Below are 21646 nucleotides of genomic sequence, written 5' to 3' on the forward strand. Positions count from 1 at the left end.
CAGTTCCATTCGGACGAGTTATTTCCGGAAACTCATGTTGGGTATCATGATAAGGGGATTGGTCATTTTGCCATCTCTTCTTAGCAGGTAAGGTGAGTTGTTGAATCGCGAATACAACCGTGCTGAAGATCTGGAAGGAGTCCGCAATGTGCTAAAAAATCTGCTCCAAGTATGATAGAGTATCCCATGGAGATTTGTTATAGTGTTTCTACTATAACAAATCTCCATGGGAAATCCCGTCGAAGGCCGAGGTTGAGTGTGAGGTTAGCGATTCCGCATATAGCAATTGGTGTTTGGATGGCAGGCAAAAACTCGAACCGTGCCTTTATACATGTTCCCTAGAATTCTGAGCGCGGATAAACTCCTATATCGGCACCTGTGTCTATGGAGAACCGTGTTCTCATATTTTTGTCGAACATAAACAGGCGACATGATGACGATGCTGTTTCCACGATACCTGACGGAAGTGTGTCGTAGACCTTGTCAGCTATGCCCGCTACAGTTTGTAGTGACTGACCACCTATCGTCACCATAATCGTTTGAAGAGCAGATGGCAAGCATCTTAACCATCAGTGACTCCGGAACTATAGTACCGCCCAGACTCTACAGGCGAAGGAGGGACTAGGAGAGTTTCTCGTCACCCATAACATATATGTGTTTTCCGTGGACTGACTCATTTTCTCCTCCTGACTGGCGTACGCTTTTTTCATTCCACTCGTAAGCGGTTATGAGGGATGATATATCGTGGTGGTAGCACCGCTATGACTTTCAAATATTGCTGTAGCGGGTCTTTCATGCTATACGTCAACATCTTTAAAATTTACTTATCAAGAATTCCAGAAGGACAAAAAAGAAGAAATATAAAAATAAAACTGAATAGAATTTAAGTAAAAAATCCAAGAAGCACGGAGAATTCAATATTATCCTTTTCGTCCTCAGAACGACGTGCCTGAAATTCATTTTAAAAATGTTCTCATCAATTAAAGAAAAGGAAGTCGAAAAAGGTCTTCTTATTCATTATTCGCATTTCTTTCATATAATTAAAAATTGAGAGGTAAATATTTCTAGGATGCCGCTCTTCAAAGGAATTTTCTCGAGAATTTCCTTGGGACAGAATTGCTTACTTACTTACAGGTTTTATCGCTGTTGTCCTTTCTGCTTTAGTAGCGATTTTCAGACAATTTATTCAGAGCAAAGGAATACAATTACTTACGTATATATGTACAAGGACTTGTAATGCTGGTGAAGCCAGACATTTTCCTTCTATTTTCACTTTTTTTCCCTGAGCCATGTACAATATACAAGTGTGGAGCGTCAGGAGCATCACTGAATCGCCAACGTTCGCTACATTCAGCCCTGGTTGTTATTATTGTTCTGTATCGTATTGTTTCCTTTTTTACGGTTTTGAGATTAGTAACCCCTCAGAATTTATGGTTATGATTTTTTAATATACGACCGAGCATTTTGCAGTTCAGCTCATAGTCGTTGTCCTCGTTTGTATGGCTCCCACAGACAACTTTCAACGTCGGGACCCAACGAGTCGTTGGAAAGAATTTAAGTCCTTTTGTATGGAACAATAAAGCTGTCGGCTTACATATTAAGTGATTGCTTTAAGCCGAATACAATGAATCTTGTGATGTGCTATCGGATGATTGTTTAAACAAAACTTAAGGGGGGGATGCTTTATGCATATCTGTTTGTTCTGTAAATAGGGAAGTGTGTTAAAAATCCTGTCTGTGCTTCGGTCTCACTCTGTATTCAGAAGGACTAGGGTTTAAGTTGAGTATGAAGCGTTTTGTACTTTTATTTAAATGAAATACAGCGTATACTACACCTTCTAGTTTTTTGAGCTTCTTGTTTGCCCGAATTTTTTAATATGAAGGGCAGACTAAATTATGTTTGTATGTTTCGAAATCCAGATTCTACTACTTCAGGGCATTGGCGTTCGTTATCACTCGAATGAATAGCCTGTAATGTAATGATCCATTGAAGCCCTGCTACCCGATCGGTCTGGTACCACTTTGCTAGTGTCCCACCAGTTAATCCACCACAATCTAGCTACAGTCAAGCCACATATGACTAAGCTGGCAGATTGTATAGATTTCCAGAGGGCAATCTGACCAAATAATGCATTCAATAATATGTAATATTCCTATGAAAGACCTACCGAACACTTTAGCAACCGTGTATATTGTTGGGGACGCAGAGTCGGCATTGTCTTTTAAGATCATGGACCGGGAACGAAATTAGCGGAAACGAGACCATCTGATCGAGGGACAGCTGATGAGCTGGACTCTAGTTTTTAAAGCAAGTCCCGGATAGTGAGAAAAGATTTTGTACTTGGAAAATTTGCTAGTGAGGCTGTTTCGGTCAGCCAAGACTCGACATTACACCCTTTGTCCGAACAGACACTAAAAATTGCGTTTCTTTTAACGTTTATCGTGGTAAGTTCACATTTTTAAAGGAATTCTATGAAGAAGCCTAAACGATCCAGAAAAGGGCGCAAGCAAAAGTAATTTGAAGTCCATTGTTGGCTCCAACAAATAGACTTAAATAAGCAAATAAAATTAAACACAAAATTTAAGATTGCCGGCTTCCTGAGATTCTGATTCTCCATCCTATAAACTCCGCATCCACGTGCGGATGCCGATCATGTTTAAATTATTTAATGAAGTTCAATTTCTACCATGAAATTACCAAACCTCACACAGAGCTCTGAATGACTCCCTTCTACTCTACTCCTTCTTAGCTCCGCAAAACTCGTCATCCTTCAAAATCATGGTCTGATAATGCCAAGGAAGGACGGGAACCTCAGAGGCTGCGCCTCGCAAAACATCTGAAGCAAGGGAAGCATCGGTCGGGGATGTAATCCGTTCGTCGGGTCCGGAGTTTTACGGCTCCACGCGCGGTCGAGCAGACATTGAATCGGTTGTGTGAAACAAAACCTTATTAAAATCGATTCGATGTCTGTCCGTTTATCCGTCTACCTGCCTGTCTGTCTGTCAAGCCCGATTTACTTGAAAGCGACTAAGCCGATTGTTATGAAGTTTGGTGATGGGTAAAAAACGTGCGTAGACGTTTCTCACATAAGATGAACAGAAAACCTTTATACCCGAAGCACCAGCTTCCGGTATTCCGATTTGTTTTCATTTTATTTTTATTCATTTTCATTCATTCACGTGTATTTATTTCGTTAGGTGTGCACGAATCCCCATATTTGAGTATTTTTTACGATTTGGTGCGGACTCACACACTGGAAAGGACACGCGGATTTTTGTAAAAATAGGACGTGAGGCACCAAAACGCTCAAAAGACTCCCCCACATTTTCAAGTATGGCTAGTTGAGAGGCGTACAAGTACATGTCGACGGAGCACTTCGATGGAGCTTCAAAATTTAGACCTTCACAGTCAATATCGCCATTATTTTAGGGTTTTTGGAATAGCTCTTCCCTCTATTCGTCTCCGGCCACTCAAGATGGTCTTTTGACCATCGCAATATCAATTTGTCTGTACAAGATTCCGTGGGAAAATTTTGAAACTATTTGGCAGTCATTGCGTTTACACGATCAGTTTAACATCATTATGACTAATGTAAGACTGCAGTCAGAATGGCCGGGCCCTTAAAATGAAGCAAAGTACCTTCATAGCTCAAAATATACATTATAATCCAATCATAAAAAACAAATTCGCTCTGAAAAATGTCATCTCGTTTCCAAGGGCCGGAGAGGAGAGGATCCTGTCGCTTTACGTCAAACAGCTGTTTTGAGGTCTTACGAAATATGATCCACATTGTCGTCATACTTAAACCTCCACCACGTCAACTACATGGCAACTCTATCCTCATAGCCAGGCCCTATGCAGATCATAAACGGACTAATTGGTACCCCATGTTTGCCTGTATTTACTTTTCATACAGTAGAGCTGTCGCTAGAAAAAGGTTTCGTTGTAGCCCATGCCTCATAGCACTTCGATTAAGGAACATGAGCCCAGCTCTCCCCACCAGTATGCTGACAAGGTAAGCCCTAAATGTGACATCATTCCTCCTAAAACGCTATGCTGCATATAATACGTTACTACTCCAGGTATGAACACTAGCCAAAAGCCTAGTCTGATCTGGATATCTAGGGATATCCAATGCCTAGATAAGGTCAACACTGTAATGTAATGCTCTGTGTTATAGCAAGTCATTTTAATGCGCGGGCTCTTGAATAAGGTAGCCGAACAACGAATGTGAGAGTGTACGTTTTGCTCGAAGCACTCACGGAACTACGCGTAGTACGAATGTTGGGTCCTCAGGTGAAGGGGATCTGAGGTCTATAGTGGACCTGACATTTGTGAGCGAATTTTAGCCGGTAGAGTCATTGGGCAAGTCATTAAGGACTATACTCACTGTGACCATCAGAATATGAAACATGAAAATCAAGACCAAATACCACTTGTTTACTTGGCTAGACGACGATAGATTTTCACGGGAACCCATTTTCCGCGTCGCTCAACCTCGACATATCCCTGAATGGAAGAGGAAGAGGAAAAAAGTCATCTAAAATCACTCCCAACTGCTGGTGGTAGAACGAAATCGAAAGTTTGCGAGACGCATGTTTCCGGGCAAAGAGGCTTCATCAGAGGAGAAAGCTTGATAACGATGATCGAGAGAAAAAAAAAGAGGCAACTGCACGGCCGCTTAAAAGAAGCCATTCAGAGGAGTAGAAAGAACAGCTGGATGACCATGCCGATAATAAAAAGACTGCAAAAGTCACCCCAGGTAACCTGTCCGCAGCTCCTGAAAGAGATTGATACCACTTCGTTTCCTCACCACAAAAATAAAGGAAGGTTGTCTAGCTCAATGAGAACACAATACCTCCAGTGACAGCGGAGGAGCTGCAGGATATGTATGGTAGCAGGTAGGGTTTGGATGTCATTCCTATTATTCTGTTAGGGAGAGTTGCAGCGCATCCTTAAAGAACTATTGTGCCCCTTTTAGTGGTCATAGTGTTCCTATTAACTATAGTATATCAAGCAAACATATAACCGTCAGGAATTTTAATATATTCCCCACTTCCAATTATTTATTATTAATTATTTTTTTATTTATTTATTCTTCCCGACCTACTATGCAAAAGTGCCGGACACTGTCCCAAACCGTGTATGGAAGTTTCGACTCAATACGGACAGAACCTGCAAGTAATGTCCATGGATATCCCTAGCTTCCCCAGGTGATAGTTTAGTTGGCAGTGAACAGTCAGTATTCTGACTATAATCTAGAGGTTCTTCTTGGTGAGGCTTAAACAGTCCTTTATGCGCTTGGGTTTATATTCCCCCTTGGATTGCTTCGTTCCTGGTAGACTCCTCCAGTATAGTTCCCTCAGCCATTCCTCTTCTCTTTTTAACATCATAGTCATAAACCAGTTTCCGATCCCACAGAAGCGTGTTGGTTAGGTTTGCGGTTTTTGATTACTCAGAGTAGATTCCGCACTTAACAGCCACCAGCGGGATACAGACAGATCAACCACAGAGGGATTGCCAAGAACAGAGCCCCCTCTGGCCAGTCCGTCATCCCGCTCATTCCCCTGCATGTTCTTATGACCGGGAACCCAGAGGAGGGCGACTTTGAGAATACAGGCTAGACCGTTCAGGGCGTTTCTTCACTGTCCCACCAGCCTGGAGTATGTCGTTACTGAGTACAGGCCTTTAATGGCCGCTTGTATGTGGACAAGAATGGTTATGTTATTCAGATCATGCTCTAGGGAGGGGGGGGGGGGGTTCCAGGGGGAGGACGTGCAGGAGTACATTGAGAGCACCTGACGGTCACGACTGCAGAGCCCTGGTTGCACCTCCACACGCAGTCTTTTAATTCTACTAAGCTTCGTTCTATTATACTTTTTACTCGACACCTGCTACCATATAATAGAACTGTACGTTAGAAAGGGACACACCACAGCTGTATATATATAAAGAACCATCATCCATCGGAGACCCCATTTCCTTGAAGAGGCGCTTTTGCATACCTAGAAAGCCTTCTCAAGTCTTATGTTCAATTTCCAGTTTAGCTTCGGATCAAGGATCACACCCAAATACTTTACATTGGAGGAAAAAACCACGTTCTCAACGTTTCTCAACGCAACTTCCATGATGTCACTAATAATGAAGAAAAACATCTCTGACACCTGCATCACCAAATCGTTGGCAAAAGTCACCACCGCTTCTGTCTATACGTAAAATTTCGTCTATGACTATCAACCAAAGCACCGAAAGATGACGCCATCCTGGGACGTACCTCTATTTGCAGTTCTAATCAAGTGGCTACCACCGTCATCAGACTGATTTATCTTAAAAAAAGGTGATTAACGGTTTCGCCCAGGGCAGAGCCAACCCATTAGACGCAGTCTCACCTCTGCCCTGGAAGTAGCGTAATCGAAAGTAGCGACAGGTGGTAATCGCTCCATTTATATATAATCGCAACCACGACGTGAGTGCGAATTATATTGAAGTGAAATCCGTCCTAAGTTCAGACCGAAACCAGGGCGAAGTGATGTTTTTGTTGAGGATGCTGGGAGTCCTGAGTCCACATCGACTTGACGACGGACTGGACCAATTGGAAAGCAACTTACTTCCTCTCTTGTGGTCCACGGACTCCTCTTTTTGGGTGTTTAACCCGTGGACCACAAGAGAGAAGTTGGTTTCCAAGTGGTCCAGTTCGCAATCGAGTGAATGCGGACTCAGGACTCCCAGCATCCTCAACAAATGAATTATCCTAGCTTTTAACATGGTCATTCTTCCTTGGATTGTTTCGTCAATGGCGTTGGGACTAAAGTTGTTAAATGTTCACCCGATATCCTATAAGGAAGCGGGAGTATACTGATTATACTGTAATGACCAACCAGACGTTCGAATTACCTCGCAGAGAGTAATAGAAGGGAGGTATTCTGGGGCCTCGAAAAAGGCGTTCTCTTCGTAATCATCCTTAAGTTCATGTCCAGGACTCCAGAGCAGACTTTGAACCTTCATAACGAAAATGGCCGAAAGTCCATCGCGAACTCATGGCCGAGTCTGTCCGCTTACATGGAAACTATGCGTGCGCGTCTGTAAGAATGGTGTACGCGCTCCAAAGACATATAGCTCCGGTATATAGCACAACATTTTCTTGCTGCTTCTGTAGCACGACTGGCATTATGCCACCTGGGACCGGAGATTTATATGCGGAGAAGTTGTTTATTTTATTACCAATTCAGTAGTCTCGCACGGCTGGGGTGACTGCATATCCTCTAAGCAAGGCTCTGACTCACAATCTTCCTCGTGTCTGAACCAGCGGCTTCAGGGTTTAAGCAAAAGATTCCATCCATGAGCCTTCCAAGTTTTTATGAAACTATGGGCCTATGTCCCTTCGACAGAATCTTGCTGAGTCTCGTAGATTAGCTGGTGCTTTCAATGTTCGCACATTAGTCCAACCCGATATTTGTGCCTGCAGGAGATGTTGAAGATTTCCCTAATCAGTTTCCTGAAGGTGGACAAATCTGCAGTCCACCACGGTGGAAATGTCTTCTAGCTGTATTAAGCAGGACACGAGACTTTAAAGATGGTTTCTAACACCTTTTCCAGAGTTCCGACCTTTGACTATAGTTCGTCTGTCGTCGTTTCTCCTGAAGTCTCTGAAAGATTTGGAGACCTCTGCGGCGAGATCTAGTTTGAAAAGTATCCAACTGTGATCTGAGAAGGATCTCTGGTTGCACATTATCCAGTTCTCTACCCTAAAAAGCGTTTTGTCGGTTAGTAACGTAACATCAAGGGCCTGCTCCAATCGCGACAGTTCTCCGAGCTGAGAAAATGGAGATGCTCCCTTTCACACACCTATACATTTTGTATTAATAATAAAATCAAAGAATGACACTCCCCATCCGTTGTTTCTGAGCTGTTCCAAAGCGTATGTCTTGCATCGGCCTCGTGGCCTATCAATAGATTGACCTTCTTTGCTGTGATGGTAGACGTCACATATTGTAGTCCTTCACGCGGGGCTGATCGGTTTTGAGCCATGTACGCTGAGGAAATAGACACGTTTTCCGTCCTGCCTGCTCTAGTTTAACCACGATCAGGTCGCCGAAACTCAGCTCTAGTCACCGAAAAGCGTGCGCGATCTTCCCGGCGAGGATACATACTCTGAGTCTATCCCGATCAGTACCCCTTGTGCTGTTTCAATAAATTATAATATTTACTTTGAAGCCCTTTGATGGTTCTACTTTCTCTGATCCGGCTCCTGTATTACTACGACTTTGTTATCTTTCTCTAGGAGAAGTTCAGCACGTTAGCTGAACCGCACTTGAGTACTGCAGACGATTGGTTTTCTGGTGAACTGGTCGTTGCCCTCCTAACCGTTATTGGTCTTTGCGACGCGCGAATTGAGAAAGCCAATGGAGGATTGGTCCTCGCATGCAATAACGTGGAACCCAAAAACCACTTGCGAGAAATCGAAGCAGGGGATGAATCCCGTTTGTTCGCCTTTGCCGTCCAAGAGATGTTCGATGACCATCTCCGATAGCCTGACCTCAACACTGGTCCACACGTCCAGGTTGCCACTAGCGGACTTACCATCCGCTAGCGCAACACGTAAGGGACTTCTGGCCACGTAGCTGGAGTGTTCCGGAGTTCGTGGCTCGTCGGCCGGCTGTTGCTGCTTACCTGACTATAGAGCTTGGCATCCGAGTCCTTGCACATTATGCTCCACTTGTCTTACTGTACAACATCATCTTAAGATACATTGCATTTGAGGGCGGTGGGCTTCGCCTTCTGCTCGTTTATCAGACATGTGCTGTTACATTCTTCGGCAATCGTCTAGTATTTAGCGAGATCATTTTCATCCCGCTCTTCGACATTACTGGCCTCCTTATTCTATGCGTTCTTGCCCAGAATATGTATGGCCTTCTGTTACTCGCTTTTGAGCAGGACTCCAGTGTATTTCCGCTTCTTTGTTGGTCTCCGGTGACCGATATTTTTGTCAATATTTGCTTTTGCGGAGACACCCGACGTCGATGATTTCAAGTTAAGAGTACTATGGCTGTTTCTCGCTACATCCATTTTCCAAGCTGGAACCCACTAGCCCCTATGCCACCTTGCTCCCGAAGGTCCCTGTTGTCGATTTCAACACAGCGGTGCTATGGCTGCCACAGACTGCGCTGCCCTCAACAACTACTGTCTCCGAGCTGGACGCCAGCAGCTTGTCCTTCGATAATGCGCCTGCTACCTACCTGTCTCTTCTTCTTCTGTTCAACGGTTTTTTTTTGTCAAATTCCAGGAGTAGTCCGTGAAAAAATGTTCACTCTGGCTAACTGTGCTGGGGGATTGCTTGAAACTGAAAGTGTCGAAGGTATTCAGGGTCTGTATACTAAAAACTAAGCTCCCTATTAGTCACGTACGTATGCTGTTCCACCTTGGCTTGGGGCCCTGTTAGCATTTTTTCCAATGTAAGAAGGACAATCCCCAGGCTGTTACTTCGGGTCATTCCCATACCAGATGCAATTGCCTTTAGCACATGACCAGCAGGCAAACAGATCCTTATCAGTTTGAGCAGCCTACTTCCAGCCCGACTCTATATTCTGTTGACCGGTCCGAAGACGATTTCCAGCGGCCACTTCGAACAACTCATGAGAGGACTTATCGAATTATGCAACCGTATCCTGAAGCATAATGAAACCACGAGTCAGAAAAAGAATACTTATCACGTGAAACTGATCAGGGTGAGACCCTGTTGGAATATGAACGGCGAATTTACCATATATTCGTTCATATATAAGAGAGAGGCCTTCAGATAAAAACCCACTCCCAACCGATTATTTTTTCATCAACTCAGGAGCAATCTAAAAATAAAATATCTTTGCACCTCAACGTTTTTCAAGAACTTACTTCCACTTGGAGAGCCCTGATATTGTGTAATATACGTGCACATATGGTGAATGTATGTTACTTGCCATTTTAAAAAAAGTAAAAATTACCTGAAAATATTTGAAACTTTTATGTAAACCATCATCCCACATGCATATCTGCTTCAAAATTCAAATAATGACATGTGGTTAGCTCCGTCATCACATAAAAGCTATCATAATTCACGAATCTTTACGCTTCTTTTGGTATAAGAACATCAAATAATGTCGACTTAAAAAGGCTCCACATAATCTATATTTTATATTTACTATGCAAACTCATATCATCATCATCCTAAACGTAATTTGAAATTTTTTATCCGCAGGTAAAGGAGAAAAAGACACACGTGAGAACACCAAAACCGCCTTTCATAGACTTTACACCTTTGAAATCATCGACCGTGCGGATGCTCATCATCACATCATCCATATCAGCCTTTGGAATATATTCACCAATTTTTTTCATGGTAATTCATCCGTATCAACATGATATGACTACGTAGAAGGATCCTAGACAGTGATACAGTGGCTTTTAGAGTTTATCCAAAGAAAAACAGTGTGTGCAAGGAAGGAGTATTGAGAGAGCCTGGAGTCCTCCGGCAGTGAACTCTTGAGGCCTTTCCATAGCTACTCCTCCAAAGGCTCCAAGGCTTTGATAATTGACTGATATTAATAATCATCATAGGAAGCTACTCAATTAATCAATTAAATTAATATTGGAATACAGTCGGTATTTTTACGATGCCTGGAAGTACGTTAAAGAGTCCGAAATTAAGCCCCAATGTCCGCGAGAAATTTTTCTAGCCCTACGCGATAAATTGAAATTAAGATGATTGATGCCGCTTAAAAAGGCGCGCGTTTATAGCCAAGACCTGTAATTTAGGCAGGAGCCATAAATTTGTTTGATTTACGCCCAAGGATGGCCCTCGTACGGTTTCCATGCCTTCTGCCTGACGCACACACTGCTTTTCTCGGCACCTAGTTCAACGAGCACCCAAACCCGAATAGATATCCCAGCCCGACCCAAACTCCTTGCTAAAACCTGCCAACATTTATTAAACTCTTCCCAAAATTTCTTTTTTCAAATTCATCCCCAACATCCACGTGCAGTCGCTTCACGGCTACCAGGAAGATTACGACGTTCAGGATCTAGTCCTTTTGCAGACCTTCTTAGGCCTATCGATAGCACTTGGTATCGTGTCGGGTGGATCGATCATAAATAAAACATGTCGTCTTGGCTATAAGGACATCAATATATCGACGCAATATGTATGTCAGGTAAGTGATCTCTCCCTCCAATCGGTCCTGATTCTGATTGGGACCGAACGTTTTGAAATTCACTCGTCCGAATCGAATAGATTTCAATAGTGTGCCAACGACGGGTGAAATGGCGATTTGTAATGCTGATTGAATGTAAAGTTTTGCGGTTGACCAGAAAAAATGGGAAAATCTGGAAGTAATGGAAAAATTAAGTTGGCAAGGAGCCCATGAAAGGATGATACAATTTCAAGACGAAATGGAAGTTTTCTTTTTGAAATCGTTCTGGTTGATCGGGTCCTATTAAGCGGAGTATATGTTCTTGCTGCTAGGAGCCAGGAAAACGACCTTCTTCACTATTGTGCGCCGAGTTGAGATTTACTTATTGTTTAGTGGACAAGATGGTTATCGATTTCCAAATGTGCAATGGAGTGGAAAGAAATCTGCCAAGTTCTATTTCAAATTCACTTTAGATCACGAAATTCGAGGTTGTTATTTGCTATCTCAGTTTATGGAGCACAAACAGCTTTATCTATCACTTTATCAAAATAGCTTCAAGTGCGACCTGGACATCCACCTCTGTTGAAATTTTCATGAAGAGGTGGCCCTTCTCCAGATCTTAGCACGCCTATTTCAAGGGTAAATCCACAGAAACGAGCTAATTAGCACGGTTGAGTGGTTGTTACACTACAAGCAACATAGCTTAGCTGTCTTCTTGGATACAGAGGAAGCATTCAACAATGTGAGCACCAAAGCCGCTAAAGAGGCTCTAAACAGAACAGGGTTGGGGGGATGTATTACATAGATAATATCCAAGCTAACGAAATATCCAACCTGTAAGCAGAAGGACACCCCAGGATGGCGTCATCTCTCCGGTGCTCTGGTTAATAATCATGGACGATAATGGGCAGAAGCGGGGTGTATGTGGTGGCGTATATCAACAATTTTGTGATATTAGTTTCAAGGACGTTTCACTCCGTTAAGGATGAAATCATGGACGGCACGTTGGGAAAGGTATGCGTATGGACTGCTAAATGCGTACTCAGTATAAATGCGAGTTTGACCTCCCGCGGCTACACTGAAAAAGGTCGTCTGAGATCTGGCGGAGCCGGGCAGCTATGAAGCACAGGCCCGTTTCTCTCCTTCGTATATTGGCTGCATATGACCGGAACCACCCATATGACACGTGCGTTTAGGAAGCAGTGCTCCTTTAAAAGTCCTACTTGGGTTTTAGTGTCCCACCCTTTAAGAGACAACAAAAATGTCACTTTGGCGGCACCGGTTCAATTTCACAAAGATTTCCGCCTGCTGACAAGAGTTCAAACTCCTCCACTCGGTTGCATGAATCCTTCCAATTTCACCCTTTAGAGTAGAGTTGATAGTCAATGGCCGGATGCCAAAAGCGGTTTTTTTTTGAGTAGGGTAGGTGTATGCACTTACGCACAGAGTGTTGGACTCCCGGTTCGGTACGTCGTTGGACTACCAACTAAACACCTCCGTATCGTCAGAGAGCTAGCCTGGAACCGTTTGACACTTTACTTCGGGCTAGTCCCCCGCCTTGTGGAGCCTTCAAACCAGGGAATTCATTTCACCAATGGGAGGGGAGAGAAGGAAGGGAACTGTCAGTTCAAGCAACCCCCTGCCATTCGGCTCCTTCACCGGTCGAGATCTATCTTCTTAACAACGAGAAGGACCCGAGCGTAATCGACAACACAGCTCCAACTGTCAGCACTCCTCAGCATCTCTTCGACAATGTTGTCTCGAGAAAGATCCCATGAGCTGCTGACGAATCCCATCCCACCTTCCACAAAACAAAAAGTGTGATAAGCATCCATTGCAAAACACAGGACCCGGAGATCGTGCCTTTCCAATCTTGTACAGGTAAGACTGAAAGCCCCCATACGCACTTAAAAATTGGGTAAGGAGGTAGTCAGTCGCACCATCCTTCTCATTCAGCCATGTACCTAAATTGCCAACGAGCCGCGCAGTCTATCTGCCTCTAGTTTCATTTTGCCAAGAGAGTTTCCACTCGTCTAGAGTGCGTTGCCGTACTTCACTAGCAACAACCTCCCTTAGCTCCTCTCCCTTGCGCGTGTATATGGCTTGACGCCCCTTAGCAAGACGAGCAACGGGGATCACTCCGGCTTTTACCATCACGGCCGGTTCAGAGGCAGTGCGGTACGCAGACACCACCCGCAAAGCTACCCGTATCTGTAGTCATCCATTCGCTTATGCGTCGGATCAATATGCCGAGTTTGCTTTACGCAACATCATCTGCATTACCGACCAGGTGCGACTCTTCTGGCATGTCGAGTTTAAGTAGACTATCAAATGTAGCGTTCCAGAGTTCGAGCCCTAGGACGGATCCCTGCGCTACCCCCGACGTGACCTCCATCCTTCTCTGACCCTCTAGTGTTTCATAGAGCAGGAAGCGGTTCCTCAGATAATCCCTCAATATCCGTAAGAGATAGTTCGGCACATGGAAAGTATTGTCTGGAGGATCGTTGCAGATCACATGCCTTTCACAATTGCCGCGCACTTCTTTATAATCGTTCCTCTTCACCTTACGCCAGAGTAGTCGACCACCCTCCCACTCGGTTTATATTCGAAACCATTTGGTTAGTTCCGGTAGTTTCCACTGTGCCTCTTTTCACAATTATAGCACTGCGTGGTATTGTCTGGGTTCCTGTCTCCGTTGCAAGTGCGGCATCACTTTGCCAGTCCTTCTCTCTGTCTGCGCGTCCCAAAGTCTCATCAGATATTCCAGCCCCTATTACGTCCTTCGCTGGGCGCTGGGGCGAGCGGCGCATTTTCATGCTACGTCTAAGCGCAGTCAGCTCACTCTCCATTTCCACTATCTCCTCGTTTGTTTTGTTTTTGTTCGCCATTTAGGTTGTTTAACAGCGCATCGCAAGGGAGCGGGCCGCAATAGTCAGCCTCTACCCCAGTTACCTGAGGCCTAACCTACGATTAGTTGATCCCGGAACTCACGGACGGATCAGCGCTCATTCGAGGCAACGCGGTCTACTAGTACAGGTTCAATGCACAATACCCGACCAAGGTCCCGAAGAGGCTGGCTCCTGATAGACGCCGCAACTACCATCTTGGCAGAGCTAAGCTCACATCACCCCATAGACTCCTTGTCGACGGCTCCGGGGACTCCCAGTGTGTCCCAGCGTGTATCGGTCATTAGTAGTTCGCTCTTCACCTAGAAACTTTCTCGAGGCTACTACCTAGGACGTAGGTATTATGCCAGCTATGGGGTTAGAACTACTTGCTCGCGCACCTCGGGCACGCCACTCCCAGTATCGTAAGCGACTCGTTAAGGATCATTGACGACCCCTGAGGGAAAAGCTGGGTATGGCCCCACTATTGCGTCTATCACATCCATTGGCATACAACAGGTCGGCATGTCGAAAGTTTAAGCTGTTGACTACTCCACCGGCAGCCCATGGTGCTTATATGAGATATTGAAATGTCTTGCAGCTATTGATCAACTGGTAAGTGCCGTCCCTGCACATTTATTTAAAAAAATATTGCACCTCATCTACGGTTCAGAAGAGGATGCAGTGGGCTGCATGATCCCTTCAATGGTTTTAAGATCAGAGACTTGTAACGTGATGGTACCAAGTCCGCAGCAGGGCCGACAGACCTTTTGATCCCTTTTAATAGCCGGTTCAGGAATATCTGTAGTAATGGAAGTTCCCGGCCCACCGGTTCTCCTATTCCCTCCCTCACACCATTGAGGGAGAAGCAGTGCTGCTTGAGCCACTCGCTTGTGTTTTCGTCGGCAAAGTTTGGCCGTAACATTTTAGGGTATTCACCTACACCTAAAACACCCAATCTATTGCAAGAATACAGTCCCTCCAGTTAGAAGGGGGTGAGATACTGAGCCCTGCTCAGTATGAAAGTGAAAAGCAGATCAGATGTCAAATTCCGACGAATGTCACCCGACTTAAATGTATCTACAGAGGAAGTCTGACATTCGAGCGAAACATAGCCAAGCAGTGTCTTTTTGCATGAGGCTTGCTAGACTGACTTTCAGCATCAAAAAGAGCATTTTCATGCTGAAAGATGTTCGCTACTTGGGACACATCATCGGTAACACGGCCATTTGCGCCTACTCCCACAATGAACGTGACGTCTTAAAATACGCGAGACCGAAATCCATCCTCCCACCGATTTGCGCCTAACTACGCTTTGCTGACTGAGACGTGTTAAGGAAAGGACTCCAAAAACAAGTCTCTCTTCGGAACCAGCTCTGCAAGGCTCTGACTTCATCAAACCGTTCATCATTTCAATTTTTGAGATAGGTCTGCCCTATTGGAAGCTGTTATCATTGGTAATATTGAGTTGGGGAAAAAGAAATGTCGTATTTTGTCAATACATGGCGACACTTGAACATATCTTGTGTTGTACTTATCGCATCGGGTCATACTATACGGCGATTTGAAGACGACAATCTGTACTACAAGTGTCTCTTTGACAGTGTTATGATCGTACGTTTCAGTCTCAAGTTATAGCGCGTCAAAAATGGAGTCCACCAATCAAGAAATTTGTCATATTTTTCGTTTTTACTATTTGAGAGGTAAAAATGCAACGAAGGCGGCCGAAAAAAATTGTGAAGCTTATGGACCCGACACTGTAACGATTTGCACAGCACAGCGTTGGTTCGATCGATTTCGTTCTGGTGTAGTGAATGTCGAAGATACACCCCGTACTGGTAGGCCAATCGTCGCAGAAACCGATAAAATCGTCGAAATCATCCAAGTAGATCGGCATGTGAGTATTCGCTCGATTGACCAGGAACTGGGTATAGACCATAAAACCGTTTTGGAACCATTTGCAAAAGATTGGATTCCAAAAAAAGCTGGATGTTTAGGTGTCACACGAGTTGACGGAAAAAAAATCTCTTGTGCCGAATCAACGCCGCAATGCGATGCACTGCTGAAACGGAAGGAATTCGACCCATTTTTGAAGCTCATGGTGACTGGGAATGAAAAGTGGATCACGTACGACAACCTCAAGCGAAAAAGATCGTGGTCGAAGCGCGGCGAGCCGGCCCAAACCATCGCCGAGCCCGGATTCACGGCCAGGAAGGTTTTGCTGTATGTCTGGTGGGATTGGAAGGGAATCATCCACTATGGACTGCTCAACTGTGGCCAGACCCTCAATTAGGTCCTCTATTGTGAGGAACTCGACCGTTTGAAGCAGGCGATTAACCAGAAGCGGCCAGAATTGGTCACACATCTTTAATAACCCGCCAGAAGCTACGGAAACTCGGATGGGATGTCCTATCGCACCCATCGTATAGTCCGGTCCTGGCACCAAGTGATTAACATCTGTTTCGGTTCATGCAAAACGCACTTGGTGCTACTAAGTTGGCCTCAAAAGAGGCTTGTGAAAACTGGCTGTCTGAGTTTTTTGCAAATAAGGAGGGAGGTTTATAAGGGGGGGGATAATGAAGTTGCCTTATAAGTGGCAAAAAGTTTGCGAACAAAACGGCGCGTATTTGACTTAAATCGGATAATTCTAAGTATGTTAAATAAAGCTTCAAATTTCGATCACAAATACGATATTTCTTTTTCCCCAACTCAGTAGTTATTTGGATCTATTTCCGAAATTTATGTTCGAGTCGAGTTAAAACTCGAACTTTTCCTTGGTTCTGAATGGGCAAAACCTAAAACTCAATGCAAAATCCAAATTTTAAGTAAATAAGAAAATTATACCTAAAAGATTCCTGGAAATACCCTGCCATTATCACATTTCAGAACCCTGTTAAGAAATAGGTCAAATAAAACAGGATCGTGCCCTCATCACCTTCACATTTTAAATACTATTTGATTTGGCCCACGATTGATCAATCGTAACATAAAACCTCTCCCCTAAGTCTAATCTTCATTAATTATTGCAGTCAATTTACCACAAACTTTCCGGCACACAGACGATTTCTCGGCAATTCCTTCGACTACATCAAACCAAAATCACGAATTTTCGAAAGGAAAAAGAAAAATTCTAATCGAAAGATTACCAAAGTTTAATAAGATATAAACTTAGGGAAGATATCCCCACGCAAGTAAACTTACAATAAGATTAAGAAAAGATTGATTTACATCAAGTCTGGATCCACAGGAACCACCGAAAAAGAACTTAGGACGCACACGAATCTGATATCAACCCGAGAAAATCTCATTTTCCGATTACGTACCGACTGAGCGGTACTTACTGATGATGGTGGCCCGATAAAAGCGTTCAATCAATGAATTACTTTTTCAACTTTTTTAATAAGGTTAATCGAAGGATAAGATGATGCCAGCTTCATTCGAAATAGTCGATTGGACGGCGGAAAGAAAGTAGTTGGTATACTTAGTGAAAACGAAAGTCTATCTTTTATCTGTGTATCTATTGGTTGCAACGAGCTTTTGAGTGGCTACAAAGGTAATTACGCTGAGGGTTCCTGAATAGAGATTTATTTCACTTTGAAACAACTTTTATAAAGTGAAAGTGATAAGTGGTCTTCAGTTTAGATTCTTTTCACACTCAGCTTTCATCTCTATCTGGGCTATTCGAAAAAATCTCTTTCCGCAAAAGAAGTTACCGAAAGTTACTTTGTGAATGCAAATCGGTACTATCTCTATTTATTTATAGTTATAAACTACACCGGCATAAAAGTGGGTTTATATTTCATGGAAATCAAGTGGTTGCCCACATTCAAAGCAGGAGGATTATTTTTCTCTAAATTGAATAGCACCCACAAGAATAAAAAGATTTATTTCAAAACTGTAAAAGCTTTTTCTGATGGGAAATTTCTTTTATAAAATAATGCTCCTTTGCATTGGTCTATTTATCATCCAGTGCGAATTCGTTATATATCATACCTGGGAGTCTGATATAAAGTAAAAAATATTTACTCGAGGTACTTCCTGAAATAGATTCAAAAGGATACCATATTTCCAAATAAATTTGACGGTGTGTAGTGGGAGTTTGAAACTACAATCCTCGACAATTTTTCTATATTCTATATAAGCGCAGGCTCAACAGAGCCTACTTTAGCCTATTAAAATCCTTTCATTCGAAATGTCTCACTATATAGAAAAAGCTCTTAGTGTGCAGGTCCACAATCCTACCAGCCCTCGTGACGAAAACTTGAGTCATAAGTCACCAAAATTGCGTGAGGATAATCATCAAAAATATCTTTAGTCCTTTGCATGAGAAGAGACCGAGCGGGTGATTGCGTCTTTCAAGGTCACTTATCCTCATGAGTTTGACGTCTTCAACAATACTTCTTTCTGGCCTGAAGATCATCAAGCCATACAAGCGCCCCAGTTCGCGGATTAATTTCAGGACAATGCGCTTGCCTCGCCGAACAATGTAATTAGATCCATGTTTATTGTCCGTCTGTTTTATTAGAATTTTAGGGGTTGAAGAACCAAGCTGGGGGTCTTCAATTTATCCGCTCTGACTCAGCAACACCATGTCATCTGCTTCTGCGAAAGCTGGCTGGACCATGCCATATTCAACTCCGAGCTCCCTGATGGGTTCTCCACTTTCCGCTGTGACAGGGACCGTTATGTATCTGGTAAATCCACCAACGGTGTGGTCCTAATTGCAATAAAAGATACACTCTCCGCAAAACCTGTTTTCTCCTTCGCAGGCTTTCCTTTTGACTGTGTTGCTCTTCGTGTTTCCCCGCTCAACTTCCACCCGTTCAATGTATCTTATGTATACGCCCCCTGTGCTTGTCTTTCTCATCTATATGAAGAATTGTTTGACAGTTTGTCTAAACTCCTTACCGTCAGATTCCCTTCCCTTTCTGCCCATGTCCCACTAGTCTTACCATCCTAGCCTTCCAATTCCTTCCAACAACCTCACCCATTCTTCCCTTCTACTTTCTTCCTTTATGAAAACTTGCTCTGCCCTGAATTTCAATACCACCAAAAACTCCTTAGGCCGCATTCTCGATTTCTTCCTTTCCAAACTCCCCAAGCGCCACCTCTTTTTATTCCCTCGCACATCCCCGCATGAAACGCGCTTGAATTTGAAGCGGAGCTCCCTCGTTCAAACTCTAAACCCGAGCGTAAATCTACTAAGTTCAACTTCCGTAAAGCCAACTTTGACGGTCTCAACGCAGCTTTAGCGTCTTTCAACTGGGTACATATATTAAGAAACCTCCTGATCAAGCTCTAGACACCTTCTACAATATCCTGTCCCTTGCCCGCGGTAACTAGAAACCCTTTTGGTCTTACACTCGCTATTCTCGTAATCCCACTTAATCTCTCCCTTCTTCTATCAGTTTTTCTGACCCCACTGCCAACTCACCACAACAGTCGTGCGACCTTCTCTGCACCTACTTTTCTTCCGTGTTTTCCTCCTCGACCCCTCCACACTACACGCTTCTTCTAACTCCAGACTACTCCGAATCTCTGGCCATTCCTCCCTTTACGCCTTCCTTGATTGAGTTCCCTTGCTGTGAACCACCGCCCCATCTCTCTGCTCTCCTCTTCCTCCAAAATCCTGGAAAGATACGTCAACGACTGGTTGACCACGCACTTCGGTCACCTCATTGTCAAAGAGCAGCATGGTTTCGTGAAACATACACTTACGGCTTCAAACCTTCTGGTCTTTACAAACGTTGCTAAATGCTTTAGTTCATGACAGGAGGTACATGTGATTTATACTGATTTCTCCAAAGCCTTTCATACCGTTGACCATAATATTCTACTTTCCAAACACTCGTTACTAAACTTGCCTCCCTCAATCATCCCCTGGCTTTCCTCCTATCTCTCATACCGTTTCTGCAAAATTTCTTTTCATGATTACTCATCTCGTTCCTTCTTTCCTTCCTCTGGCGTTCCACAAGGGTCTATACTTGGCCCCCTACTCTTCCTGCTTTTTATCAATGACCTCGCCTCCATCCTCACCTGCCCGTGTTTGCTTTACGAAGACGACCTTATATTCGTCTTCATCGCACTGTGCTCTATTGCAGTCCAACCCTGATAATTTGATCCGTTGGTGTTCGGCTAACAAACTAACACAGAATGTCAGCAAATACAACTGGATGTGCTTTTCGCTTATACCTTCCCCAATGTCCGCTTTCTATTCTCTTAGTGGACAACCACTTTCACTACTGACTTCCTTCCAAGACCTGGGTGTAATATTCGACGACAAACTTCGTTTCAAATCCCACTTCTTTGACATCATCAATAGAACTTCCAAATTTTCTGGTTTTATCCTACGTTCCTCCTCCGACTTTACCTCAATTTAGCCCCCTTTTTCATACTCTTCAATTCCCTTATCAGAAACATCCTTGAATATTGCTGTGTAGTCTGGTCCCCGTTCCGCATCTGTGACTGTCGCGCTCTTGAAATTATACAACGCAAATTCACCCTCTTTTGCAAAAAGAACCTTCCATGACTATCCGCCACGACTCCGCACCCTCAATCTCCCCTCCCTGCAGCAACGCCGTACCTTCCTTGATATGTGTGAGTACACATTTCTTTTCAAACTCTTGCCCGATGAACTGCTCTGCCAACTCGGATAGTATAATACTTTCCGCACCGCCTCTTATAAGCACGTGTTGCGGACATTTGTGAAGTACCCTTCGCGGGGCTCGCCATTTACTTTCATTTCCCGTTCCCGAGGTTATGCCAGTCCTACAACGCCCTTGAGCTTGGGTCCTTTGGCTTTGTCTCGTTCTTTAGTTTTAGGCGTCAGGTAAACCATTTACTTGCTCCTCCCTCTGAGGACAATATGGAATAAGGAATTTGTTTTCTGTATATTATCTTCATTAAATAAATAAATAAAAGTGGCGACTCCGACACCTGCATAACTACGAAATTTTTGAACCATATTACGGCTGTACTGTCATGAATATAATCAGGCTCAATAATTTACGGTGAGTAGGTCACTTAATCTGAGTTGATAGGAAGCCTGGTCGGGCATTATTTATTTATGATAAAAGACGGCGGATGCGAGAACGCCATAGTTGAGTATGTCTTAGCACTAAAAAAATACGCAGCAGAACATGCCTCAGAGTGATAGCGTAGGCCAGGTCGCTACACATCTTTTAGAGATTTTAAATTGGTCTACCTTGACACGAAACCGGGGTGTGTGGAGCTCGTTATTGATGCAGGCCTAGTCTACTTGCATTCGAGAGAGCCTGAACTGTCTCCAAATAATGGTCGTCGATGACGGTCGATAAAACAGGATCACCAACATATGGCCAACGTTAAGATAGGTGTCACACCTTTGTTACCTTAAGAGACCATAAATCAGTGTTTCGGCATGTTCGCAGGAAGAAAATCAGACCCTTCCCGCAAAATTAGAACTAAAAATCAAAAAGATTCTTTGCAATCAGACGGTGAGGTTAGTAAAGCCGGGAAAAAGGCAGCGACTCCTCTGCGCCTAAAAAATTCTCAGAGGCCGGAATAGAGAAACTAACGAAATTACATTGCATGCTCTATTCCAGGTGGTGTGCATAA

The 21646-nt window shown here is 43.8% G+C and overlaps 1 protein-coding gene across 2 annotated transcripts in view; it reads left to right on the forward strand.

The window, feature by feature from the left end:
* Positions 1 to 21646, forward strand: part of LOC119646944 (monocarboxylate transporter 12) — a 277565-nt gene that overhangs the window by 234460 nt on the left and 21459 nt on the right. For both annotated transcript variants that reach the window (XM_038047635.1, XM_038047633.1), the window contains exons 10-11: positions 10235 to 10375; positions 11019 to 11186. In XM_038047635.1, coding sequence (XP_037903563.1) covers positions 10235 to 10375; positions 11019 to 11186 — 309 coding nt within the window. The remainder of the gene's footprint in view (positions 1 to 10234; positions 10376 to 11018; positions 11187 to 21646) is intronic.

This window comes from Hermetia illucens, chromosome 1 (genome assembly GCF_905115235.1).
Source record: "Hermetia illucens chromosome 1, iHerIll2.2.curated.20191125, whole genome shotgun sequence".
Classification (NCBI taxonomy): domain Eukaryota; kingdom Metazoa; phylum Arthropoda; class Insecta; order Diptera; family Stratiomyidae; genus Hermetia; species Hermetia illucens.